Source organism: Diorhabda sublineata, chromosome 4, assembly GCF_026230105.1.
Source record: "Diorhabda sublineata isolate icDioSubl1.1 chromosome 4, icDioSubl1.1, whole genome shotgun sequence".
Lineage (NCBI taxonomy): Eukaryota > Metazoa > Arthropoda > Insecta > Coleoptera > Chrysomelidae > Diorhabda > Diorhabda sublineata.
In genome coordinates this window covers 32,003,364-32,024,016 of record NC_079477.1, presented here as the reverse complement: position 1 = coordinate 32,024,016, position 20,653 = coordinate 32,003,364, and the positions used below count along the sequence as shown (strand labels likewise).

Sequence of the window (20,653 nt, the reverse complement as noted above, 5' to 3'; positions counted from 1 at the left end):
TTTGAATAAATTAGATAATAAGTGTTAGTAGTTTAGTGTGTTGGTGTTTTCAATTTTGAAAATTATGCCATAATATGGGAAAAAGTTGATTCGATTTTTCACCTTACTTTCCCCGTCTTTTATTCTACAAATTGGTCCAATACCTAATAATACTAATTTATAAATCTAATTTTGTGCGCATTATGGATTTTTACTTTAGTATACAACAACAGTTGATTCAATTCAATTAAAACGATACTGGGTCATATGATCACTACATTTACGATAAATGATCACAATCAATAAACAATTTTGAGCTAATCTAGGATATAAACAATTTTTTACACTCTATGATACATAGTCTGGTCAAATTTGACTCGGACAGGTACATTGAAACTACTCGTGTAAATCGAACAGTTTTTACTCTAAATTGGTGAAACATTTTTGGCCGGCGATATTGACTATAAAAAAAAGTTGAGCAATGAGTTCACTTCTAATTTATCGCTAAAAAGTATTTGAGTGGTACAAAGCATACAGTGAAGGTTTTCAAGTAGTCGAAAACTTGCATTACGCGAATCCCTCTCTGTTAACGACAGGACGTCAGACCGTTATCTAAGAGACCTAGTGTCTTCAGGTGTCCATTGAAGTGACATAATTCATGTTGATACATTCAAGAGATCTTCTTTAGTTATAGGTTCTCATGAGTAACTTTGCCTGCCTCAACCGCAGTAAATTATTCCAGTAACTTTGGGTGGCACGAAGGATCTTACACTCTTGTAAACCTAGCGTCTTCAGGTGTCCATTGAAGTGACATAATTCATGTTGATACATTCTTCTTTAGTTATAGGTTTCCATGAGTATCTTTGCCCGTCTCAACTCATGTATATTATTCCAGTAAAATTCCTAAATACCTCATCTTATAGTGTTCTTTCTATTGCTCTGTAGACGATTCCACATAAGGGTTTAGGTACTGAAAAAGGATTTAACTTCCCCAACTTTTGCAAATCTATTATTTCATGTCCTGGAACCAATTGAAGAGAAACTTTATTCTTTTTGACAACCTCATTTAACCTGTCCATGAATTTCCAAACCAGCTTGGATAATAATTATTAAATCTCAAGGTTTCCTTTTTATTTTCTTCCTTTTCTTAAATCATTGTTAACCATGTGATCCTGGTTGTTATCTTTGTTCTACGTATTTTCTTTCACTGATATCCTGATACGATGTAGCTTTGAGGTACATCTACAGATATACTAGATACGTGGAATGATTCACTCTTTACGTTACTTGAATGAAGTTCACCGTCGAATTTTTTGCTGGGGGTATAATGCAAGCGATAAGAACAAAAGTTGACGTCATGTAATAATGCTAAACTTCCACAAAAATATCTTTTGTAAAAACAATGTCGAATTCGCAAAAGATATGCTCAGGACCCCACATTTATCAAGTGGAGACGAGACACGAGTTTATGAGTATGATGTCGAATATGCCCAACAATCTAGCGATTGGTGATTCAAAAATAAGCCGAAACCGAAAATACCACGTCGGTCGAACACGATTACCGTGGTGTCGTTCCCCATAAATTTGTACCAAAGGGTCAACTTAGTCGTTTCTAGGCGTCTACTTGAAGTATAATACCAAATTTATGAGCAAACGATTCATGTTAATGCGCCGTCACATTCCGGCATTGATATTTTGGACGACCACCTTATTTGCCAGATTTGACTCCTTGTGACTTTTTCCTCTATTCAAAACTCAATAATTCGCTTCGGGAAACGCGTCACGAGTTCATTGAAGCCATAAAAAGTAATTTGTTTAAGGGAATGAAAGTCATTCAAATTGGGATGCTTGTGTTGGCTCGAAATGGACTCTATTTTTAAGGCAATAATGACTATTTATATTAAAAATGGAAATTTTTTTTTTGGACAGTCCGGGTCAAATTGGATTACATTGTATACCACTATAAATGGGACCGACATTTATATTGAAAACTACTGGTAATCATTTTCAAAAATATAGATGTCCTCAGCTCGTTACGGCTTTGACATAGTTTTGCATATTTACACAAATAGTGTATAGAGCAAATATTATTATTCAAGGAACTATAATATGATGTGAATTTCATTTTATCTGTTAATGTGACATTTTTTTAAACTGTGTAATTATAACATTAGAGTACCGGGTAGGAAATTTTTTTTAGGTATTTTAACAAAACTAAGAAAAATTTATTTAAAACAACATGCGTATCAATATGGCACCATTATATTGGGTGGTTATATGAAAATGTAACATATTTTATGTAGACAAATTTTTTAACCTTTTAGGTTTCTTGGATTATGTTTAGGAGTATCCTAAAAGTACCTTTTTAGGTGCAACATTCTCGACATTTTTCTCTTCACCACAATAATCAAACACGGTAATTTCGAAAAAAAAATAATGTTTAATTTCGTGTAGATTTCAAAAATAAACAAAAAGAAAATAACGATAAATTAAATAATTAACTCATATTTTTACGACTGAAATATTTAAAAAGAATAATAGTTGATAAAAGTTCATGGTGAGCTGAGATGATTAGCCATGTTAACATCAAAAAAAAGGTCATTAGATGTTTCAGTCATGTAGAAACACGAACCTGGATATCACATAAAATCCTGTCTTTTATCCAAAAAACTCAATACAAAAATGAAGCTACGTTGCGTCTAAAGTCCATTTACCGAACAAAAATAATGATCAGTGCACGATCATCCCGTGAACATCCTGTGCGAAACGAGGCGCGGCACCGTTATTGGTTAAGTTAGGTATACCACAAATGAAAAGCCGCATAAGTGGGACAAGTACCGCATTACTGCAAAAGCTTCTAGGTGTAGTACAGGGAGGGCATCGTATTATCATACTGCAAAGAGATTGTTTGTATTTGTCTGTTGCGTAATTTTCTTAAACATGTCTAACACGAGTATAGCTGATGAAGTTGTTGACATTAGCTATAGTCCATCGACAAGAGATAGAAAAATTCATTTCAACGCTAGCGAAAAACAAAGGATTGTGAATTTTTATAAAAATGAAATGCAAGATATTTCCAAAGCGGCAAATATTTCGGAAGTATCTTCTTCAAGTGTCTACCGAATCGTTCGTGAGTACAGAGCTAATCATTCAGCGACCGACCCAAAAAAGTATCCATCAAATTAACAATTCAATTGATGATTTCGACTGGAGCGCCATCAGGAGCAATTTTTTCTTTCAAAATGAGTTATTACAGTGGGTAAAGTTCTGAAAGTAGCTAACGAAGATTTTAAAGGATCAACATTTCATAATTTATTAAAATAAATGGGATTTCAATGCAAAAAACGAGAAACGAACAGTTTATTACTAGAAAAAGCAGAAATAATTGTGTGAAGGAAATATGTGAAGAAATAAGAAATTTCGTGAAGAAAATACACAAATTCAATATCTGGATGAAATATTGGTAAACGCTGGATATACTAAGGGCCCTTTCACACCAAACGAATCCGAATCAATCAGATCACTCCGAATCAAATTGAATCCGATTGACCAAGATTCGGCTTCGAGCGCTCCGTTTAAATGTGAAGGGACTCTTTTCCCGCCTTCAGACCGGACGAATCTGGTTCAATCAGGTTTGATTCGAGGTCTCACTTGATTCAACCTGTCAGATTCCTCGTCCGGTCAGTCTTGAATCAACAACCATACGAGATGGACGTGGAGTTATTAATTTTAAAAGTTAAAGAAAATAGTGCGACGCCAGTGATAAAAATCATAGCAACAGAAATCTCATAACTTCTGTGTGGAGGATTCGTTTGGTGTGAAAGGGGCCTAAGGATAAGGTTTGGGTGGACTTTTCCATACAATCCTCAAGGCAAGCATTCTTGGATGGACTTTCCACTGGATTAACAAAAAACTCTTAAGGTAGGTAATGTTTCGAAAAATTATTTTACAAGCTTTTTTGCAATTGCAAAAAAGTTGTATTCCCAAATGTGGCTGAGGTTGCTGTGTTCTCCAGCGTATAGCAAGTGCCAAGTCAGTCTTGCTCAAATGTCCAGTTGAGTACAATAGAGGAAGATTCCTGTGATTTTAATGACGAGACCAATGACTTAGTCACATTTGAACAATTTATGAACATCCAACAAGAGTAGAGGAAAAAGAAGACTGTTGAAGTAGACTTTCAAGAGTATGAATCTGATTAAAATATCTGAGAAAATTAAAATAATATTCAACTCAATAATCAATATCAATAATAAAGTCATATCTAGATTTAGAGGGGTATTGTTCCCTTAAATTATTCTAAAAACATTAAAACCATTTTAGTAGAGAATTTTAAGATCTACAGCTTTGGTCTGAATTTTTTTTTTGACAAAACTTACCATTTTCGAGAAAAATCCAAAAAAAAATTGACCCTTTACCCCGAATAACTTTTGTAGCACACATAGGATCGATGGGGATTTTTAAAAATTTATTTTTAATGGTAAACCCCAGCTCTCCACCAATATTTGGCTTTCTGGGAATTTTTGCTATTTTAAATGTCTATATTGACCGGACTATGAAACTTACACACTTTTCAATAAGTCACCAATCAGTGCGTTTATAAAGACAAGAAGGTTACAATGGCTAGGCCACTTAGAACGAAGACAAACTTATGAAACGAGTTGCATGGAAGATACCAGAGGGTAAAAGGAAAAGAGGTAGGCCAAAAAAACGGTGAAGGGTAGTAGTGGGAAGAGACCTTGGAGAGAAAAAACTCCAGCACTGAAAAGAAAAAGCAAGGAACTGAAAGAAGTGGATTGAAATTACAAGGCTATGGATCCAAATGGTCTGCATATAATATACACACATAATTTAATAATTAGTACTTATCTGAATAAACAAAAATTATACCCTTTAAGGTATATTTGGACAAAATATTATAGAATATGGATATTGCAATGTAGTAGATTTAATTTTAGTTTTGCTCGAATATCCTTTTTACAAAAATTAATATACGTCAATTTCTACACATGATGCTTTCCATTATTAACAATTTGATACAATAAAAAATAACAAAAAAAAATCAACAGAATTACACCAACTCCAATATATTAATGATTCCTCTACTATTAGCTGCAACCACAACATTCGAATTTTGTTTCCAACAAACAGCCGATACAAATTCATTCATATCGTCTTCTCTCCTTTCTTGTTCCAAAACCCCCTCAACAGCTTCAAACTTATAATTAAACAATTTTTTACTCAATCCTTTATAATATATATAAAGGGCGTTATTTTCTGAACCGCATGCTACATAATCCCCGTCAGTAGCTAATCCTACAAAGTTCTTTTCATTAACATGACCAATGAACGATCTCAAACAGTACGGACTATTTATACTCCACATTTTCAATTGTGAATCTGTAGATGCACTAACTATCTCTTCACTATTCAAAAACTTAACGTAGCTTACTGCTTTTTTGTGTCCTTTAAATATGTTTACAGCCTCTTTCATATTTCTTAAATCATAATAGTGAACACAGTGATCAGCGCTGCCAAATGCTAAATGCGATGAACTTTTCGGATTGAATTTAACACAACAAACGTTCGCTTTTGCTTCTAAAGTAGCAATAGAATGTTCCTCGTTCAACGAATACAATTTAACTCTAGCATCATCCGATCCGGATGCTATTAATCTAGTATCTACACAATTGAAATCTACACTCCAACAACGTTTCTCGTGTTCTTGGAACGTTTTTGTTCTTTGTCCTGTCGATGCGTCCCATATCGTAACAGTTCCTTCATAATCACTGGAAGCCAGAGTACTTTTATGGTATGTATGCCAGCTGACACAAGATATTTTCGATCTTGAAATCATTTCGATACAAGGGTAGTGAACATTAACTATATCTTTGATGACTGCACCATAATCGAATACCTTAAACATAACTTTGAATTAATGATATTAATAATAAACCTCTTTATTCGATTGGCGACAAAGTAATTTCGTTTTTGTTATATAAAATAAAACAAATATAGTTTTTAATCAATTTTATATTTTCCATTTTGCTCAATGACCTTTTACCATCTTCATGATTCAGCGTACATGAAATATATAGTCCTTATCAGATAAAAACTAAGCCAGGTGTGACTGAAGGTCTCGTCAATTGTGAAAGTTTGACCATTCAAAGAATTCTGCAAACTTTGGAATAAATGGTAATCAGATGGTGCCAGATCAGTGCGGTACGGGGGATGTGGCATCACTTCCCAGCCAAGCTCCAATAGTTTCCCACGAGTTGCCAAATATGTGTTAGACCTTGCATTATCATGGTAGAACACTAAACCTTTCCGATTTGACAATTCTGGCCAGTTTCATTAATTGTTGACAGTAAACATCAGAATTGATCGTTTGGTTCCTTGGAAGCAGCTCAAAAAATACATTAACTTTGTAATCCCTCCAAAGCGTCAGCAATGAGCCTTTTTTGTTGTTTTTCAGTTTTCGGTGTGGTTTGTGCTGGTTCATCGTGTTTGCTCCATTATCGTTTTCGAACTATGTTACTGTACAAGACCCATTTTTCATCAATTTCTCGTATGACGATCCTCTTCAATGATGGCTTTGATTTGGTAATCATCAACGTTTCTCATCTTTGAGGGAAAAATCTCCAGAAGGGAATCCTGAGACGTGCGCTCTGTTAAGCAATCAGCATCAAAAAATTCACATATTTCTTTGTGAGTCACAGCAACTTTCTTTCCTTTACGGAAATAAAAAAGTGAAATGTTCGTTTCTGCACTCCATTTAAAATTAATCCACAACTAATAGCTTTAATAAAAATTACGCACTACTTGCTTCTAAAGTTACGTTAATGTGACCAGGATCACGTGATAAAAGGCAAAGTACTGCACTAACATAAGTTATTCAAAAAATAAAGCAAAAGTCTCTATCAGTAAAAAACGAAAGTACTTTGTTGCCAACCTTATAATAAGTAAATCAGAAATTAAGTAAGATATCCGTTAAAATGTAATGTTTCTATACTGGAAAATTCAAAATTATCTCGTGGCAACGATGCGTCACTTCATCTACATCTCCCTAACATAGTAGCTCCCTCTTTCAGGTTTACTTCAATTCTGAAAGCAATAGCACTTTTGTTCTTATTTTGTGCGTATTTTTTTGAAAGAAAATTTATTGTTATTTATTAAATTTACAAAAGATTTGCACAACTATGGTGTCAAAAGTTCTTACACATGATCAAAAACAAATGAGACAAGCGATCTGCGAAGGATTTTCACGATACCGTTTATCGTGACCACGAGGGCTGTCTGAAAAGTTTCTCATATCGACCTGAAAACATCAGTGCAGCAATGTTAGTGGAGAAATAAATTTTTGCATGCGTTAACAGGTTTTCATTAAAATTGTAGAAATTTTAATGCTCAGTTTCTGTTTAACAAACGTATAAGTCATATAAGAAGATCGTGGTCATGTCAGCTTGACTTACGACGATCTTTCAAGACGACCAGAAACTGCAATAAGCAGCAATATCATCGAAAACTTTCACCGAATGTTACTATACGACCGCCGAATTGAGGTTATAAAGAAAGAAGTTATCGGCAGGTCTAAAGAATTACGCATGCGTAAGCTATCCGTACATTGCGTGCCGCGTTTGCTCACTTTGGAACAGAAGCTCATTCAAATGAACATTTCCAAGAGTTTATTGACCCGGTTTAATCAGAATGAATCGGATTTTTTTGCGTTCATTCATAACCTAACCCTAAAATTTAACTTGTAAGAGAGAGATTTCCATCATACGTAAACGCTTCATTTGAGAAAAAAGACAGCAACTATTCGTTGGAAGAGTTAAAAAGGTTTTTCCCAAAGTGAGGCCCACGTTCCTATAGAGGGGCAATATCGTTGTTAAGGGGGACAATTTGATAATGGGATTCGACTCGAGTTAACTCGCTTCCGCTCCGGACTATTTTAATTTGCATTCAAATGGTTCGCCAGATACAGTTCTAACCAAGGACTTTTGCTTCAACTGGTAAGAGATATTCCCGGTTGTGGGGAACGACTCAGACATCGATAAGTGGATGGCACAAGATTCCGAAGCCCACGAGGAGCTTGCCGACGAGGACATTAGGGCTGCAGTTAACCGCCGAGAAGAGGAAACGATAGCAGTGACGAGGAAAGCAGTAGTAATGAAGTTGTATTGCGCTACGCAGAGCAGAGCTCTATGTCTACAACTACTAACCTGTTTCTACGGTGATGGCACAACATTGCAGCGTCAAACAGGTTTTCTTCTTTAAAGCAACTGAAATTGACCGTCATAACGAGCCGTTCGCAAAATTAGTGGTGTTGTAAACCTCAATAAATCGTATATCTGTTCAAAAGGATGTCGGATTAGCGGGGTTCCAGTGTATTTGATTGTGTTTATTTTAATTTTAGAAGCATAACTTTCCAGAAAATTGTCAGGAGGAAAAATATATTATTTTGCAGTGTATCGAATGTGTTTTATAGTGATTTCTTCCTAAAAACTATCGATTAAACTTGTCAATAGACCAGTTTTCCAATATAAAATATTATGTTTGTTACATAGGAATTTTAGAAAGGCTAAGATGGGGCATGGCTCAAAAAAAGGTTGGGAAACACTGTTATAGACTTTTTGTTAAAAAATAATTACTAATTAGTTACGTCGTCCGAATATAGCCCTTGTATGTTCCTGAAATGGCTAATGGTATGCACTTTCTGTATATTCCTATTCCTTATTGACTGTGCAAGAGTTTTGGGTAAAAAATGCATTCCAACAATGTCGTACCTACCACCCAATAGTCTCGACACTGTTCCCTGTGACTTTTTTCTCCTAAAACAAAGTCATTACTCAAAGGAACTCAGTATTGTTTAGCTAATCTTTTGAAGCCATCCTAGATACTGCAGAGTTATAAGACTAAAAGGCGAACTTGTCAACTAGCACAAACGATCTTCAAGTGAGCAATGTTTTGTAACCCTGTTGATAAATAATGTACATATCTATATTTTGCAATTAGTTGTAGGGATTAATGCCCCACAGATTACAAGAAAAATATTTAACAACCACTTCGATAAAAGAAATTATGTTTTATTTCTGTAGATCAGCAGATTGGCCAAATAAAGCTCATGCCCAGTTATATTGACTCTCCCTACAAAATTCCCCATTCTCTTTTTCTTAGTATTAAACTCTTTGCATAGAACAAGTTTAATAATGGAAATACGACTAACAGAGGACATTATAAATGAGGATTAAAAACCAAAAAGTCACTGGCATCTAACCGTGTTAATGATTGTCTGATTCATAACATTTACAAAAGAACAACCACATAGAAGTCATTGAGGGTACTAATACATCTCTTTGATTCAAAGATTCATTGTTTTTTATTAGGTACATTTCTGATTTACTTATAGAAGTACTGATAATAAAACAAAAATAGAATACGTGTGTAAACCTGGCGAAAAAATTTAAAATTGTCATGAAAATCAACAAAGAAATTTTTTTAAATCTGAATAAAAGGCACTTGTCCATAATTTTGCAAATATTTCACATAAATTAACATTCAGTTGACTTGCCTATTTTATTAGTAAAACATGTATGTATTCACATTTCTTTTTTTATTTATTAATATTGTATAACTAATCCACTAAATTAAGGAGAAGTGGTCAAATATGTGAGGAGCCACCAATCCTGAAATAGTCCGGGAGCGGTCAATGCTGCCGTGTGCAATCATAGGGCCAAGGATAAAACAATTTTATTCTTATGTATTTTGAGCCGCTGAATCCGAATATGTTTGGCGGCTTTACGAAAAACTCGTACGTTTTCCATTGTCATTTTTCCGTATAATGCATATTCAACAATTTATAAATTTTTCAATATCGAAAAATCGATGATTTTTACTAATTTGCGATGTTAATAACTTTTGACCAACATTTTTTGAAATAAAAAAATCGTACGTGTTCTTTGAACCTTGATCTAAAATATCTATATTTCGATATTAGTTCAGGTTCGGCGTTTGGCACTTTTTTGTTTTTATTATATGACAAGAACTGAATGAATAACATTTAATGCCAGCTCTGACGCAACAGGAAGATTTTTCGGAAATGTAAGCATTTCATCGACAATTTGGTACGAATTCATCGATAGAAGGCAATAATATGTGCACTCTCTTTGGAATTAATAAATCATGTTTGAACTTTATATCCATACAAACGTGGATCCAAGTTTGATATGCTGTTATTTAAACAATTAAAATGTTGATATGTTACGTAGAAAGGTGACTTCACATTTTTTGTCGTGATAAACTGTCTTGTACACTGCTACTCGCGAATGGAAACCCGCAAAAATTGTGAATTTTGATATTAAAATTAAATTCTAATATTTAATAGTGTCATTCGTATTGTTCAATTTCCACACTTCTATGTTTTCATTTACTAACGTTGATATCGATTTTCATTATTTCATATTAATGACTAATTAATCAAAATTGAACAACAAACGTTTCCATTTCATTTTCTCATTTTGGCTAAATGAATTTATAGAGTAATAACAATAAATTGAGCTTGTAGCGTAACAATTAAAAGTTATTGAAAAATATAAATGATACTAGTACTTCATTTTATGAAAAAATCTATTACATTTCGTTTAAATGAGTTCAAGTTGTAATTTATTTGGTCGTATAATTAGGGAGATTATGTAATGGAATTATATTGTTAATGTTATTGCCAAAGTTTTGATGTTGATCTTTTTTTTTTTGAGGCAGATAGTAAATTAACGACATAAAATGCGCGCCAGAACAGAACCGCCTGCGTTCGGCGCGCAGTGATCGAGGCTTTTTCTATATGTTATTTAGTATATTTAAAGTAGAAAAATCAACTTCTGGCAGGGTTAGTGCGGTCGCAACAATATCGACTGTTTTTTGCACATGACCAATTTTTTATTTAAAGAAATATATCTTCACAAATCTGGCTTTCAAGTATATTTTTAATTAGATAATGTTGAGTACGAAAAAAAATTGCCAGATGATTTGCAAGTATCTGTAAAATGGAAAGTTGCTAAGACGGGTAATACAGTATTTTCGTCACAAAAGTCTACCGACCTTGCCGACCCTCCAGCTAAAGAATTTTTACCTAAATATAAGGTTGACATACAGGTAATACATTCTTAGGTAGGGGAGTAAGACTAATTTTCGTTAGGTTTGTCAGTTGTAACTCTGCTTATTTTAAATTTGATCAACATTACTCGCCATCGCTAAAAGATTATGAGCGACAACATGAGTTACAAGTCTTAACATATGTTATAATCACAAACCAAAAAAAGCAAAAACCAAAAAAGCTTAAATATTAAACATACCATTGCGTAACATCTCCTTTATTTTTAATAACAGCCGTAATCCTTTGAGCCATGGTGTCTATTAAATTCTGACAGTATTCGGGAGTAAAATTATCCCAAATTTCTTGTAGTCTTCCTTTTAATTCCATGACAGTTCTAGCTGGATTTGCACGCAACTGCTTTTTCATTTTATGCCAAAGTGTTTCTATTGGTGATAAATCTGGACTACTTGAAACCCACTCTAAAAGTGGAATATTGTTGTCTGAGAACCATTTTAAGGCCTTTATTGACTTATGGAATGCTGCTCCATCTTGTTGAATAATAAAGGCTTTCCCAGCGGTTAAAGTTAATTCTCTTGTTGACAACAATGATTCTTCTAAAATATCCAGGTACAATTCAGTATTGACAATTCCGTTTATGAAATGCAGTTTTCCCACTCCTCTTGCAGATATCGAGCCCCCCACACCATCACAGATGCCGGAAATTTTACTTTCCGCTTCAAACAATCTGGATGAAAAGCTTCATTTTTTGTCGAACTACATCGATCGTCACCCACGCAAACTTCAAAACAAGACTCATCACTCCAATGTATACAGCTCCACTGTTCAAAATTCCAATTTTTATGTTCTTTGCCCCATTTAAGTCTAGTTTTCTTTTGGATTTGAGTCAATAATGGATTTTCCTTGGCATACGTGAAGAAAATTTAAATATAGAAAAATATGCATTAAACTAAACAAAATTCACCTTGTGTGTCCGAAATCCTAATTTTTGAGCCTCTCTGTGACATGTGGATCTTGAAACCCGCCTATCCATTGCATTACTACAAAGTACACTTAGTTGACCATAGTTAGCACGTCTGTTTTGTTGAATTATTCTTTTTAACGCTCGTTTATTTTTGTCTGACAATTTCTTACGTACCGGCTATGGAGTGTAGAGAAGGAGGAACATCTCTTATGGACGGTACGTTTAAAATATGGTCTGAATTCTGTAGGGATAATACGTGGCGCTGATTGTAATATGGATCTGAAGATCTGAATTTAAACACTTACGGTATAAGAAATTATCAAAGTTGTGACTGACGTTTGATTATATTCATGTGAAAAGCTGTGCAATCCTTAATATCTTATTAGATTTTTATTTTTTATTAAGAACTTGATATATTTCTGTACCTGCTTGCATAAGCTAATTACCAATGATATTTTAACAAAACTATAATTATTATATTTGTTGCGGATAGAGTTCAATATTTTATTTATATGAACCAAAATGTTTTATTTTCAATTATTTTATTATTCTTATTGATATTTTTTTATGACTATAACTATTATATTAGTTGCTAATGAAGTTCAATATTTTATTTTAATCAACCAAAATGTTTTTTTATACAATTTCATTACTGTTACATGATTCTACTTTTTTTTTCATATTAGAATATATGTATTATCTAAACCAAATAAATAGCTAAATAATAAAGTTAATTTAACGAGATTCTGTTTTGTTAATCGTTTCATTATTTTAATACTACTAATTTCATTATCACGGTGCATTATTTAAAGCATTACTATACAGTTATTTTCAAATCAGCGCGTAAAATTCAAGCGAATACCCTCTATAATCAGCGCCACCTATTTACCCATCAAAAATAAGCTCACATTTTTTAACCCAGAGACGTTCCTCCTTCTCTACACTCCATAGTACCGGCGTTTAGGGACAACTGAACCATTTGCTTTATACAAGAGAACTATATTTCGAACACTGTATTTTGACATGTTCACAACTTTCGCGATTTCTGAGTTCGTTTTTCCATTTTTGAATAAGTTTATTATGATTAATCGAATTTTTTCATCAATAATTTCTCCTCTACCCATTTTAAAAATTATTACTTCAAAAATCTATGGGTCACTTGAAAAAAACATTTTGTGAAAATATGACTTACACAGCCTACTTTATTATTTGCGTATTTTAGACCTAACGAAACTTTGAACACAATTTTGGAAACAATGAAACCTTGTATATGCATAAAAAATTATTATCAACAAGACCTATCTATTTCCATCATATTAAATATCATTACAAATATTTGACAATATTCGTCCAAAACCTATTTTAGACGTAAAACTAAAAGTTTAAAACATTTTACTAACAGCTACTTTTTGGCATTTTGAAATAAAGTTTAATAATTTGGAATTTTTCTAAGTGGGCCAACTGAAATAGGACGGGGCTCGTATATGGACCAATGCCCGTCTGAAATGTCCTACATCATTGAAACCACACGATAATGGATGGCTAATAGAGGAAAAGTATAGTTTTCAATTGCAAGATGGAAATATTGTACCATCATCTATATATGACTTTTTGTAAAAATCCACTGAATTAGACAATACTACTTCGGGCGAGGAAAAATGTTGAGAACGACGTTGTAATTTCGAGGGACGAGATTATTTCTGTCGAAGAGGGAGACAAATGATTAATTATTTGAAAAAAATTTTTCTCAAATATTGCAATTAAACAATTGAGCTTTTTTAATTGAAGTAAAATATATATGAAATTACCTGTATCATGATATTTGATTATAAATGCCTAACAGTACAAAATAGTTTACAAGATATTTTCTTTAGGATTTAGATTTGGAAGTTCGTACCAGCCGTCTTAGCAACTTTCGATCCATTTTACAGATACTTGCAACCGAGCAAATTATCTGGCAATTTTTTTTCGTACTCAAAATTGTCTAATTAAAAATATACTTGAAAGCCATATTTGTAAAGATGCGTTTTTTTAAATAAATTGTTACAACCGCGCTAAACCTGCCAGAAGTTGATTTTTCTGCTTTAAATATATTAAATAACAAAAAAAAGTTTCAGCCTTGTGAAAGTATCTTAGTCAAAGTGTTTTTGACTGAAAATTTAACGTTTGAAAAGAATGCCTCTTAAAAAACAACTTTTCGAAGAAGACTTAATTGGAACGATTGGCGCTACTGTTTCCACACTTATCTCAGCAATTTTATTCGAATTATCTGACATTCTTTACGAAAATATTTTTTGTATTTTCAAGAATTCAATATATGTGCCTTTGTTTACAATATTACCTTTATTATTTTAAATAATAAAATAATAATCAAAGGAGTTATTGAAAAGTAAAATTGTCAAATGTGAAATTTCATAGTTTAATATAATTTTGCTTTTTATTTAATACCGAATACGTCCGACGTTATTATTACGGTACTCGATTAGATATTCTTGACTCGGCTCGTTCGTCGCCTCGGATAGTAAAATGTTTTTTTTACTTTAGTTTCAAAAATGCCTAAAATTTTGGCTTCTAGACCAGAATACCCCCTTAAACATTACCGATGAATGTACAAAATAGGAATATTAAGTCCACTGTAGTTTAATTTCTGAATATTATTACTATTAAGACGAAAACGAATTTTCACCAGGTTTTCATCGTAATGTAAAATTATAAATTCCAATAAAATAATTTAATCTGAACATACCTTAATACGTTTAGTAACACCAGCAATTGCGAAAAATTCATTATCCTTATCAAATTCAATGCTGGACACTATAGTTGAATTATTAAATAGATCACTGGAATAGTTGAGTGTAGAAAGGACACGTAAAGAGTTGTAAGTTGAAAATTTAATCAAACTCTCTCGAAATTGGTCTAGTCCTACATTCAATTCGGCGGCTGGTTTAGTATTTTTATCAAGGGCATCCTTTCCGAAAAATACTTCTTTAGAACGATGAGAAAAATAACATTCGACGAAATCATCAAAGTAGGCGTGCATACGCCTACGTCGCATTGCTAGAGAAGCATTTGAACGTGACGGAGTATCCTCTTCTTTACGTCCAATGTTATCAATTATTTCGATCATCTCTTTTTTCATGGCATTAACCGTAGAAGCGTCCGTTTCAGACGCTCCTGCTGCTGTACGTTCGACTTCTTCGAGAGTTGGACATTTACTGTGCACTTCACTTATTTTTTTACCAACTTCCTCTATATCTCTTTCTATAAGGGCTATTTCCTTAGCAATTTGTGTTTGTCTTTCCCGTTTTTGAGAAAGTAGGTGTTTAAGAAATTCTAATAATAGTTTGTTTTGAGCAGCACATGATTCCGCTTCTAAAAGTTGTTTACGTTGTGTTAGGACTTCTAGCATGACATTGACGTCTGGCAACGTTAGATTCTGTGATTCACTCGCAACGAAATCTCGTAAACCCTCAGCTGTATTAGCGAACTCTCCCGAACTGTCCCTTGTTAAACCGAGAGCTTCGTAACCGTTCACGCGCAATTTATGTTTTTTAATAACGTCGTTCAATAGAAAATTTGGAAAAATTTCATCAACAGACAATGATGAGTTACATTTGGGACACCGTTTTATCGCTTCTATTGATTTAATTATACAATTATAGCAGTAAGTATGACCGCATTTAGTGACGTGTGCCTCTTCGATGAGATTAAAACATATAGGACATAAAAAGTCTGAGTTTTTCTCGTCGAATGTTCCACTCGCAGTGGGACGTGGCCGTTTTGGGGTACGTATTGATGAACGATTTGGGGGTATGTTGGAACCACTGTGAGAGGAAGCAGAACTACTTCTACCATCGCGACTAGATGCCATCGTTGTGATGCGACGACTGTATGATTATTTAAATCACTACCGACCTGAAACAACCAAATATCGTTTCAACCATGTCGAGAACATTATTTAACAACATCTAACATGGTTACTTGAATCTAACTTGTATCTATCAGTTTCTATTGAAATAAAATTAAGAGTTCGACAATATAAAGAATTATTGTTTACTAAAATATTTGTTCACAGTAATATGCTCCAACAAATCACGACAAAGACATCAGCAAAAAATTTGATGTTGCTAGAGATGGGAAATTTTGATGCCCACATAGAGCAAAGAGCAAAAAGAAGTATCTGTACTATTATATGATATCAATAACTCAACATTCGCGACAAAAAGCGATCTTCAAATACATCTCTGGGTCACAAAGATAGAACATGCTATGAAACTTCTTATTAGACAGACATTGGAAGCTGCACATAACAACTGTTCAACATAATTTGAACTTTTTTTTGTTACATGAAAACTTATACCAAATTTTGAATGTACTATGGCCACCAAACAATAATATATCAATGGAAAAAAATTTGACATTTTTTGAGACATCAGGTTTCTTTGTGACATCACGACATATATTTTTATAAAAAGTACAAAAATCACTAACAAAATATTCCTTAATTTACAATAAATAGCCATGATTGTCGTAAATGTTTGGCCCTTTTAGGTCTCCAACAATAATTTGCTAGCATTCCTGGATAAATTTCCTTTGATAGCGCTTTTCTATTAAGGACCTGATGAAATCTTTCGCCTGGTTCACACCCAAATTATCGGGGAAGAAATCCAGATGAGAGTGCAGGTAATGTATTTCCGAAGATATATTACATCCCAAAGCTTTGTACGAAATAATAAACACATTGATTAAGATTTTCCGCTTTATTTCCAATGAAATTTTGGACAACATTTCTATACGACATTTTCCAGATCATTCAGCTTTCCTTCAAAGTTTGTATTCTTCATTAATTCCCATATTTATGGACTAATAAATATTCCCTCTTTCATTTTTGCCTCGCTGAGTTTGGGAAATTTCTCTTTCAGGTATACGAATCAACTGCCATCTTTAGGCATAGCTTTCACAAAATTTTTCATCAGACCGAGCTTCATATACTTGGAAGATCTTATTATTCTATGGCAAAATTCTACAATTAATCCAGTCAAGTAGGTCAGACAAAAGTTGTAGATCATACAATTCTCTACAAAAATGGTCCAGTCACTTTTTATCTTACGACTCACCATTCGTGAGATATAGCAATTTTAATCATTAGAAAATTCATATTTTACATAATATGCACTAAAATGCACTATACATTAAATATAAATGAAAATAAGAAACTATTGGTTTGTGTTACTTACACCATAAAACTTATATACATTAAATGAAGATTTTAAAATATAATTGAAACAGCAATAAAACAATGGAAAAGTTCAAAACAACCGTTGTTGTTGGGGAAGATGTTGATTTGATGATATTACTGGAGTAAATTTTTAACGCTGATATGTAAAAGTTAATTCTACACACACATAATAAAAGCTATCAGGGTTATTAAAGCACTTTCGCGACATATTAACAATGTAACAAACTTAACATAGTTGTAATTCTTCCAATATCAATTGCACAAGACAGTTATGCGAGGAATAATCAATATTTCATAAATACGCACGGCACTCATACTAAATCAAGAAATGAAAAATAATGTTTACTCCCGTTATAAAATACGGTAAACATCTAACATAAGCTGTCACAAAAAAACTGGATGTGACTGAAACAAAATAATATTTTTTTAATGAGGGTATATGAAAACAAATAAAAATCATCACAAACTTCATATAACAAAAACAGTGTTGACCAATGTAATCAATGTATGATTCCAATCATTTCCTAGCTAAAACTAAAATTAAAAATGTTTCCAACATTATCAAGAAAGTACAAATTATACTCAAATGGAACAGGAACTGGATGAAAAATAACTCATACAAAGGAAATTAAAAAAAAAACAAAATGGGTTATCTAGTTGTAACTAACAATATGACGCAAAGTGGACAGCTATGGAAAAAAATGGGATGATTTGATGAAGAGTGTGAAAAGTGCAAAACAAATGATGAAGATATTGAAAAATAGAAGAATCTGAAACACTGCAGAGCTGTACAAGACCCTTATGATAAAAACGAAAAATGAATCTAATAAAAATAAAGAAAAGAAAGGTAATGAAGAATCAAATGAAGCGAATAGAACATATTATGCTTTTTCTTTTCTTCTATTTTGGTGACTCAATTATGGTGAAGGAAAAATATAAAATCTGTGACAAATCTGAAACATTTTTTGTAATCAAAAATAAGGATACAATAGGAGGATATTGGAGCTAAGCTTGGCAAAGAGTATTATTTGATCTACAGGTTAATCAGATCAATTCAGTAACTTTGGGGGCTAATAAACATTCCAATACCATTTAGTAATATGAATATTAGATCCATATTAGTTCAGATAAAATAGCTATAAAAAATTGGTGTAATAACTACACACCATTACATACATATATCTGATTACCATTATTGTCTACTGGAATGTTTATTCAATAAAGCAAGATCAAGTAGAGTATGAATAGTTTTGAAATTCCAATAGGTGGATCAATTATTTGATTTCAGATGCTACAGATGGCCAAAATGAAATTTAAACCTTTTTATTATTTTATTTTATTTATTTTATTATATTCTAGGTCTTTGAGAACAGTTCTAGATTATTTTAGTGAAACTTTTAATATTCTATAACTGCATAATCATATAGAAAGAAATAACATAAAAAAAGAAAATGTAGCTTCCTTCATAATTCTATATATTTCTTGTCGAACAAAGAACTAAGCAAGACACTTTTTTAGTAATCATTTTTAATAAACATACATCTAGAAAAAAATTGAAATGTTGAAATGAAAAATTGAATGCATGTGTATTTAAATAACTTTGTTGGTTTCAGGTCGGCTGATATAAGAGACAAAAAGAATATAATACAATTAATGAAAATAATGCACATAATTTATAAACTAAATCATAATACTATGTGGTAAAACAAACAACTAGATATAAACCTCATTATAAAATTGTATTTAGAATAGACTTACTTATTAATAATTCATTTTTCTCCTGTTCCAAAAAACAGGAAAACCATTTTTCAACTAACACACTTTTCTCTCTCTTCAAATATTTTTATTTCAAGAACAAAAAGTGATTACATTCTTAATGTTTCATATATATATATATATATATATATATATATATATATATATATATATATATATATATTTTTTATCAATGTAGAAAGCTAAAGCAATACTTATACTTTGTATCTATATTTATTGTATATTTCAATATATCAAGATATGTGCTTTAAAAGCAATTATTTGCACATTTATTACCGTATCATTATAATGTTACTTCAAATAGCCATCCTTTACCAAAAAAATAATTGTTACAAAGGATAAATACTATATCATTATGAACCTTATCTACCATTATAACAAAAAATTGAATATTTGATATAACACACAATAAATGATATTACAATACTTACAGTTTAATTTGTTCCAATAATTTGCCTCCAGATAATTCATTATATTTCGCAGCTACTGGAGTTAGCGATACTCCATTGTTTTCGTTTGAATAGGCTCCCAAAACTAATCCTTTCTATTAAAAAACATTGAGTTAATTAAATTCTCCACGAATGCCTCAAAGTTTTACCTTAGCAGTACCAAGAGTAGAAGAAAATCTTATAAAATTATTGATATGTGAACATAACCTAATATATTTCATACGTCGGGAACACAAAGCCATACTTTTAAAAGAATATATTAAAAACGAAATGTTTATCTCAATGTATAAGAAGTATGCTATTATACTGTAAAATAAACAATTTTTTTCTAATGTACTTTGTAAAAAATGGTCTCCTACGAGCTAACAAAATTGATTTTTGACATCTGTTGACATTTTCATTTTTAATTGGTCTTAATAATTTCTTCTTTTTGTCTTAAAAGTGGCCTTTAACATCTTTCACACAATTATTTATCAAATAGTGAATTCAGTGAGTTTTGGAAGTGAATAAAGTTGCTGCCTTTTAGCCTTTAGTCATATAAAGAAGCAACATGGTAATTTTGAACACGCCTTTTAGCAAGTATTTCGAAATTCTTACCTAACCTTACGGTTCATTATTCAAAAAACGATTAGGTATACTTTATATTATTATAATATCGGGTCAGTGTATTATTATTAATATGTTTATGCTGAAATCAATTTACAGAAGCAATAGATAGATAGTTATAAATAGCATGTTCAGGATGTTTTTAGCCAACCCAATATTTTTTATTATACTAAATTAAAAATTATGTTCCATTCGGTTATGAGGCCGCTGAAGGTTGATAAAGCTTTGGATCCTTTACTACTAGGACTATCCGTATATCTTGCATTAAGGTGCATTTTCATGTTGACGTTCGACGCTGGCTTAGAGCGACAAATGAGGTCACGTGGTATAATTTAAGCTTGGTGCTATCTTAAATTAATGCAGTGTCAAATATAAGAACGTCAAGCTTTAATAGATAATTGATTCAATAATTGCTTGATTGAATTATTAGCTTTTATCATTTTTTGTGTGTTTTTTCCCGAGTCATTCTTCTGTTTCCGGCAAAGCGGCCTCCCACTTTGTGTCAAAATTTTAGGCTAAACAGTGTTTTAAAAAAG

At 32.3% G+C, this 20,653-nt stretch overlaps 1 protein-coding gene across 2 annotated transcripts in view; it reads right to left on the bottom strand.

The window, feature by feature from the left end:
* The window catches only part of LOC130443066 (E3 ubiquitin-protein ligase COP1-like), a 36,179-nt gene extending 16,259 nt beyond the window's left edge, over positions 1-19,920 (bottom strand). Inside the window, exons 1-3 of one of the 2 annotated variants that reach the window (XM_056777524.1) lie at positions 19,494-19,610; positions 14,794-15,962; positions 4,794-5,893 (exon numbers count right to left, since the gene is read on the bottom strand). In XM_056777524.1, coding sequence (XP_056633502.1) covers positions 5,048-5,893; positions 14,794-15,918 — 1,971 coding nt within the window. In that variant the 5' untranslated portion in view covers positions 15,919-15,962; positions 19,494-19,610 and the 3' untranslated portion in view covers positions 4,794-5,047. Of the gene's footprint in view, positions 1-4,793; positions 5,894-14,793; positions 15,963-19,493; positions 19,611-19,660 lie in introns of those variants that run through there. The other variant, XM_056777525.1, reaches the window with a different exon arrangement.
* Between the last annotated feature and the right edge of the window lie 733 nt (positions 19,921-20,653).